Raw genomic sequence first — 8,218 nt, forward strand, 5'->3', positions numbered from 1 at the left:
CTTACCGTACGTTTAACTAACAGGCCATATCTTTGATATAACTGGACAGGATGGTTTCTTCCATCCAATCAACTATTCTTTTCCACTTTTTTTTTTTGCTAAACTTAGTACAGTATAAAGGGAAATTGGATTTTTGTCCTGGGTTCCCACTTTTTATATAGACACCCATTTTCCTAAAGTATTTAAATAAATCATATAATCTTCTGACTCAGTTGCTTATTGGAGGAGGAAACATGTAGGGCCAATTTTACCATCAGTTTGAATTACTCAATTTTGTACTTACAAAAACTCAATTGCTCAACTTTGTACTTATAAAGAGCAATGAAACTCTTTAACCTTGCTGTTCTGCTTGGGTCAATATGACCAGAAATGACATTTGAGACCTGTAGATTATTTGTCATGCGCATCTCAAACTTGTGATTAATTGACTTTTCCTCGTTTGAGGGGCTCTTACTATGAGTGTAGGTTTGTTTTTTCTTTTTGCTACACGCTGATTGTTACATTTCCTTACACCTGAAACAGTACAAATGTATGGTAAATGCGAACACAACAGCAAGGTTAAACAAGTCAAATGCATTGCGTTCCTTTTTTGTTAGTTCAAAATTACTGTTAAAAGTAGGGTGAATTTTTGTGCAGTATTTTAAGCCCAATTATCAATATGCATATTGTCTCTATTGTAAGTCACTGATTGTCCTTTTACTTTTTCTCATTGTTTACTTTTACATAATCACAGTTTTCCTGCTGTGCAATTAATATGCTTCATGAAATTCTTAATTTACATTTGTCTGAGTTTGTTTGACTTACATGCCATTTTTTAATTATTTCAAATTTATTTATGCATTACACAGCACCACACACGATTGGACTATATTTTTTGAAAAATATATTACTTAAATTACGAATTGTTTTGCTCTTGGGGGGGGGGGGGACTGACAAGTCAGCAGTCAAGTTACGCTTTTTCCGAGCGTTCGACACGTGCCCAAAAGGTTCCTTCCCCACGACTGCTTATAAACTGAAAGCTAGGTTGGGAGCACTCGCATCTTCTCTCAATGTGAAAAAGGGCTTCCCAATATTTGTCCGCTTGCACCGCCCACAGGAGTACTGTACATGGTTTGAGGCAGCCTGGAGCTCTAGTATTGGGCAAGCATCGCAAAAGGCCATTTTGGGCTGCCGCGGGATGAGAAATATCAGCACGTGTGAGGCCTGCGCGATTTCGAAACTCACGCAGCTCCCAAGCTCAAACCTCTGGAGTTGAGTCGCTGAGTTTCGCTTCCCCCCCCCCCCCCCGAATTGTAGCTAGGTTTGTTTTTCTCCAAGTCCCGCCCTCTCCTTGAAATTTGACGGCGCAGTCCCACCCGCTCTGGTTGAGGGACGCTCGGCAGAGTTCGGGGTCTCTCGGGCAGCTATGTCGTCCGGCGCCATTTGCCTCGATCTGCAGCCCCGCTCCTATGACGGCCTCGACAACGAGGAGAAGGAAGACTACGCTGGCCTCAAACCTGCCCAGAGGAGACTCGCCGGGGAGCAGCCCAATGACTATCTCCTCTGGTCGCTGTTCAACCTTTTATTCTTAAGCTTCTACTGCTTCTGCTGCCTCAGCTTCAGCGCCCTCGTCTGTTCCATCAAGGTGAGCGAGCCCAGAAGGGACAGGGAAGTTTTAAGCGAGGCGCCGGAGCTGCTTTTCCCGTAGAAATCCCGCAGTTTCGATTTCCTCGGAGTTTCCTTCCTGGTGTAGCATTTCCTCCGGGAACGTTTACCCCCCCCCCCTTTGGTTCGTTTAAGTATTTCGGGGTTCGCTTACTTTTCTGCATCTTGTGCAATCCTCAGGGCTTTTAGGCCCCCACCAACGCATCCATTAAGTGGAAATTCCAGGCTCCATTTCTTTCTTCCCTGCGCCTCCGGCTGGATTTTCCCCCCTACAGATTTGCATAAGTGACTTTTCCCTGGAAAAGCTGCAAGCCTCGCTTAACGCTTGCCATCCTCCTGGCTCATTAAGAAAATTTAATTCTCCCCAAAGCTGACAAATTTAGGGATCTAGGGTTAGTATTTTTTTAATAGCATAGGGCATTTTTGTGGGTGTTATAGAGGAGAAAAGGATGCCCCCCCCCCAATTTGCCATCATTTATTTGTGAGATGTTTGCTTTAGTAATCTCTCTAGCTCTAGGCAAGAATATGTGAAGAAACCAGCTTTGACTTTGTTTGCTAATGAAGTTCATGGGGGTGGGGATTGTCCCACTAGATTTTGGTCTTAGAATGAGGTCTTTTTTAAAGGAAAGGCTTTGTGCTTTTGTAAGAGCAGTCTTCCAAAATGTTTCTGGTCTTCTCAAATTCTGAAAAAAAATTGATCCCAATCTGTCACTACAATCTGTCTTCAAAAAGGTGGGTTATTTACTATTACTGGTGATATTACTACACTAACACTTTGCATCCATGCAATTCAGAGTTATAAAGCTATTAACACCAAACAAAATATAGTTTTTGGATGGAAATGGAATAAAAAAAATAAAAATAAAATGGACACATACTGTTTTAAATCTGTTTCCAAGTCTAACCCTCCTCCCAGGTTAAAATATGAAGAAAGATATGACAGATATGAACTTAGCATTAATTTTCAAAGCAGCCATATGTAGATAATTTGAGGTTTATAACTGTTATAAATATATCTTAAGGTTTAATTTTCTTTTCATTTTATCCTTTTCAGGCAAGGGATCGTAAAGTTATTGGAGATCCTGAAAGCGCAGCTGCCTATGGGAAGAAAGCCAAGTACCTGAACATTGCTGCCTGCCTTATAGGCATTGGGATCAGTATTACTTGTTTACTTGCTATTATTTTAACTGCAGAAGATATTCTTAAATTATTCAGAGAAATGAGGGAGAAGCCCCAATTATTTCAGCCAGGTCAATGAAGAACAACTCACCCAGGATATCATCACCAAACATTTCTTACTGCATATTGGCTGCATCACTTCTCTGCGTCATGTATATTTTCCCTTGTCAAAAAGAGGATTCTGTGCAGTTCAATGCAATTTGCCATAACAAGAGAGATTTATATTGTCTCCAGAATAGTTTTTTTCAACTAAATTCGGCAGAACTCCAGACTTCCATGACAACTTGACAGAATTCGTGACACTTAAGACCCAGCAAATAAAATTCAATTCAGTACAACCAGTGGTATTCAAAGCAACATTTCTAAGGAAAAATCACATCTCAACAACTGAACATAGATTTCTATGATTAAAACATTAAATTCCCAAGTAATTATATAAGATTTTGTGCATTAGAATGTTAATTTTGCATTTATAATACTTTACTTTTTATACTTAGAATAAATGAAGGGATCATGGGACACTAGTTGAGGTATCGGTTTTTTGAAATTCAGATCAATAAATGACAAAAAGCACAAAAATTATTCTGACAATTTTCTGTTATTACAGTTCTTTCTCGTGATCAGATTTTAGGAATTACTTTAACAGGAGTGGTGTCAAAATAGTCTGATTTTATAATGCACTCCATCTTATATTCTAAGTTATTTGAATTTATTTCTGAATTTATTTTGATCTTCATTCTTTGATATGAGACCAGCCACAATGGACTTAATTGTTATCTCCTTTTATATATTCTTTTTTTGCATGTATCTTCAGTGAATTGTGAATAGTTTTAATTTAGCAACTTTAAGTGTTCATAACTGATTTCCTCAGTTTGAAGAGAGATGAGAAGCAAACCTAGAACCAGCAAGGTTAGGTCGAGGCTACTTGAGGGACTGTCTCATCCCACTGGCATTGGCCCACCCCACCTTTGCTATGGATCCTATTGGCCAGATTATTCCGGCTGGTGGGTTCCCAGAAGAGGGCTTTCTTTGATGTTATACTTGTCCTCTGGAACATCTTGCCCCTCCGTGAGTGAGGTTGGCTCCAACTCTCGCGAGCCTAAAAGCCTAAAGACCTAGTTCTGTCAGTTGGCTTGTGGCTCCAATAGAGAGTTTCACATAAGGAGGGCTGATAGATTATCAACAGATTCCCACTCCCCATTCTACTCCCGCCCTCCCCATCTTTTAATTGGGGCTCAGTATTTGGATCTTGACAGTATATCACCCATACTCCATACCAGTGATTTTCAACCTTTTTTGAGCCGCGGCACATTTTTTACATTTACAAAATTCTGGGGCACACCACCAACCAAAATGACACAAATCTAATAAATAAATAAATACATACATACATACATACATACATACATACATACATACATACATACATAAATAATCCCCTCATATATACAATCCCATGTAACATCACCTTATAAATACCTGTACAGTCAATCATCAATCATCCCTCCTGAAATTTATACCACTGTCTCATTTCTGGGTACTTCTCCTGTCTTTCCCCCTTTTCTCTCATGTTTCTCATTTCTCTCTCTTCCTCCCTTTTCCCCTCATTCCTTCTCTCCCTCCCTTTCTCTCTCTTTCCTTTCTCTCATTCCCTCTTTGTCTCCTGGGGCTGACTGCGCCTGCCCTCCACCCCCCACCGCGGAGGGAAAGCATTTGGCATCGGCACTGCCAACCCCCCCTCCAGGAGCAGCAAAAGCCTCAGCGACAGAGCCGAAAGGCAAACGGCGCGATCCGTCACTTAGGCTTTTGCTGCTCCTGGAGGGGGGGGGAGGATTTTCTCCTCCCCACCCCCCCCGGCAGCCAAACGTCGCTGAGGCTTTGGGCATCGGCGCCTTCCCCTCCACGAGCAGCAAAAGCCTCAACGACGGAGCCGAAAGGCAAACGGCGTGCCCCGTTGCTGAGGCTCTTGCTGCTCGTAGAGGGGTGGCGCTGATGCTCCCTCTCGCCGCCCCCATCTCCCCGCGACCGCCTGGGGCCACTGCAGCCGGCACGCTCCCACTCCCACCGCCAGTGCCCTCCCGCCGGGCCCAAAGGACACTTGCGCCGACGCCATCCCCCGGCTCCTGCCTGATGCCGCGGTTTCTGGCGCTCTCCTGCTGGGCCCCAAAGAAGGAAGGCAGGAAAAAGGAGGCGCGAAGAATCAAGCTCTCCTTTTTCCCGCCTTCCTTCCTTGGGGCCCAGCAGGAGAGCGCCAGAAACCGCGGCAACGGGCAGGAACCGGGGGACAGCTGCGAGTGGGAGCTCGGAGGCACCGGCAGCACCCCGCCCAGCTGGAGCTTCCCTAGGAGCTTGGCGGCACACCTGACTGTGTCTCGCGGCACACTAGTGCGCCGCGGCACACCGGTTGAGAAACGCTGCTCCATACAACACCACCTCCCATTTTTCCACAGTAGAAAATGTGGCAGGCCTGAAGACTCAAAAGGTAAAAGATTTGCTTCCAGGTCTGACACCCAGAGCATGCCCACTCTGCCTGATTTGGTGGAATTGATTCCATGCCACGTCAGTCTTTAAAGATGACGAGCAGCATCTTGACTTGCATGCAGACTCCTACTGGGAGCTAGTGCAGTTGGCATAACAGATCATCCACAAGTGCAGTCCATCTAGTCTCAGTACCATATCCTACCCTGACTAATGAGCTGCTTCCACAATCCTTGGGCGCTGCCAGCTCACTCCAAGAAGGAAAAGTTGGATGAAAATTGTCCCTCTCATGCTCCTATTGGAGTCTGAATCTGCAGGGGTGGGTGGGGGGGTTTGAGATAAAACAAGAACTGACAGAGTGAGAGGGAAGCTCCCTTGGTCTTGGAAGAAATGGGGAAGGGCATAGTCAGTCCAGGCAAGGATTTTTGGAATCGGTAAGGTCTGCAGGCAGGGAGGAACAAAACTCAGAAGAGCAAGAATTTCCCCCTCTTGATGTAAGGGCTCAGAGAGTTCAGAGAAGGCGTGATCAGCTCAGATGGAACAGGCTACTCGTGAGAGTCACGCCCAGCTTCACCAGGCACAACTGGGGAATGAGACTTGAATCACTGTGGGTGTTGTGGTTAGCTCTGGCCCAGCTCCTGCCCCAAGGAATGTGGAGGTGGATGTGGGGGAAACATCCTCATGCCACAGGCCTGTTTTGCTCCCGATAGAATCTCCCAACGAAGGCTCCTCTGACCAAGGAAGCGTGAGTGACAGGGAAAAGGGGAGTTTGGCAGACAGCCCAGGAGGAGATCAATCTTCTTTATCATCCCTGGATTCTGAACAAGAACTTATGACAGACCCATGCATGCGGAGAGTGATGTATAGAAGAGAACAACTGAAGGATTATTACAGGAGATAAGTGAGGCCACCTGTGGTTGGGTGGGGCTGCTGTAATTGGTGCTACGGATAAAAAGAGCAGCGTGCTGGTTTAGCCTTGTGGAAGTTTATCTGATTCATAGTTTCGTCAAGATCGTGGTTTTGCTGTTTCCCTGTTCAAGACTGGACTTTCTGGACTTTGGAATTGGACTCAATTTCCCAGTTACTGGGTGAGAAATTGGATTGCATTTAACCTGTGCCTTGTGTGTATCAGAAATTCCCTTTGACATTTAAAAAGGGAGTTTTTTCTGCTTTTCTGTTGATAAAGACTTGGTTTTCCTTTTATTGTGTGGTGTGTGTCTTTCTGGACTAATTACCCTGTAATTACGGGCAGTTGGGACACGCCGGCAGAACAGTGGGGACGGGCATTTGTCGGGAATCATTCCTGTATGGCATTCTGGGGTGATTATCTGGATCTTTTGCTCCTTGAATTCCTTGCTTTGGTCATGTTTTGCCAAATACATTTGGGAGTTTAGCCATGCATCCTTGGTGCATATAGTGCTGGGCTGGGCTAATTGCAACCAGAGGCTATTACAGGTTTTTGGGGGGGTTTCTTATCACTCTGCTCAGGGAAGAGATTTTCTTAAAATATTTCTCTTTCTGCCAGCACTATGTCTTGTAATTACACTTACATTATTGTACATTGAATAGTACTTACAGCTCTAACACATAAGCTAAAAGATTCTTGACAAATCAAGTGCCTACTCTTAATCCTCTTAACAACATTTTAAACTCTGAAGTGCTAAAGACAGTTTTAAGCAAGTTTGAACAGGTCTTTGCAGCAAAGTATGCCATGAATCACACCAGCAATACAACAAGAACACAAACAAGTTAAAATGATGGAATCTGGGCTAGAAAGGAGGACTTCTCTCGATCCCCCATGCAGGCAGGGATCCTCAGACCATGGAAGGACCTTTCAATGTTTGCTCCAAAGCTCTTTAGTGATAGAGTCTCCATGACTCCCAAAAGAGCGTGCTGTGGCCTTCATAGAACTTTGTTTAAAATGATTGGCCCAGGACCCTGTATCTGTAAAAACCACCCCTAAGTAGGTGAATCTGTCTATTTGTTCTATAGGCTCCCCATCTAAATACCAGTTATATTTAACTCGCCTTTTCCCAAAAACCACCACTTTGGATTTGTGCTTATTAATGTTCAAGTAGTTAAGAGCACAATAACTAAATTTCCTCATCAGTCTTCTCAAGCCTACTTGAGAATGTGCCATCAGAACCATGTCGTCAGCATATAGAAGGATGTTAATATGTCTCTTTGGCATGTGAAGGTCTGTGGAATGGAGAAATCCTGGAATGTCATTGACATAAAGGTTAAACAACATTGGGGCCAAGATGCATCCTTGTCTGACTCCTTTGTAGGTGGGGATGCTCTGAGTAAGAGAGCCGCCGACTCCAGTACGGACTTTCAGACATGTGTTTGTGTAGAGGGCCTTTATCAGAAATACTAATCTGGGTTCCATGTTTAATTTGGCCAACTTCTTCCATAAGATGTCTCTGTTTATAGAGTCAAATGCTGCGCTAAGGTCTATGAAAGAAGTAAATAAATGTTTGCCATCAGTTGTATATTTGGTAATAAGATGATGTAACACAAAGCAGTTATCTATTGTAGAATGTTCGTGTCTGAACCTGGCCTGTTCTTCCCCAATTATATTTTTCTCAATTACCCAGTCCTCTATTTTCCTCAAGAGATGTTTTGCATACATCTTAGCTGTTATATCGATCAGGCTTATGGGTCTATAGTTTTTTGGATCTTCCTTGTCTCTGTTTTTATGTATGGGAACTACAATGGAAAGTTCCCATCCTGCTGGGATGTGGCCAGTTTTGTCATGTATGTACACAGGCTTGCCAATAGTGGAGCCCACCAGTCACTGTGTCTTAAAAAGTTCAGGAGGCAGGAAGTCTTCACCTGGTGCCTTACTGGGTTTCAGTGACTGTATAATGCGTTTAATTTTTGTCACTGTAACCGGTTGCCAGGTAGGAAGATTATC

At 43.9% G+C, this 8,218-nt stretch overlaps 1 protein-coding gene across 1 annotated transcript; it reads left to right on the top strand.

Annotated features, from left to right (window-relative positions):
• The first annotated feature begins 962 nt into the window (after positions 1-962).
• LOC139175279 (interferon-induced transmembrane protein 1-like) lies at positions 963-3,402 on the top strand. The gene is made up of 2 exons (XM_070766290.1): positions 963-1,624; positions 2,699-3,402. The coding sequence occupies exons 1-2, from the start codon at positions 1,406-1,408 to the stop codon at positions 2,900-2,902; spliced, it is 423 nt and encodes a 140-aa protein (XP_070622391.1). The 5' UTR covers positions 963-1,405; the 3' UTR covers positions 2,903-3,402.
• Positions 3,403-8,218: the final 4,816 nt, after the last annotated feature.

Source organism: Erythrolamprus reginae, chromosome 1 (genome assembly GCF_031021105.1).
Source record: "Erythrolamprus reginae isolate rEryReg1 chromosome 1, rEryReg1.hap1, whole genome shotgun sequence".
NCBI classification, from domain to species: domain Eukaryota; kingdom Metazoa; phylum Chordata; class Lepidosauria; order Squamata; family Dipsadidae; genus Erythrolamprus; species Erythrolamprus reginae.

Bases quoted from the DNA above. Each gene is read 5' to 3' on its own strand.
- LOC139175279 (XM_070766290.1), top strand. From the start codon at position 1,406: ATGTCGTCCGGCGCCATTTGCCTCGATCTGCAGCCCCGCTCCTATGAC. The intron at 1,625-2,698 runs GTGAGCGAGCCC...TATCCTTTTCAG, and splicing joins CCCTCGTCTGTTCCATCAAG to GCAAGGGATCGTAAAGTTAT.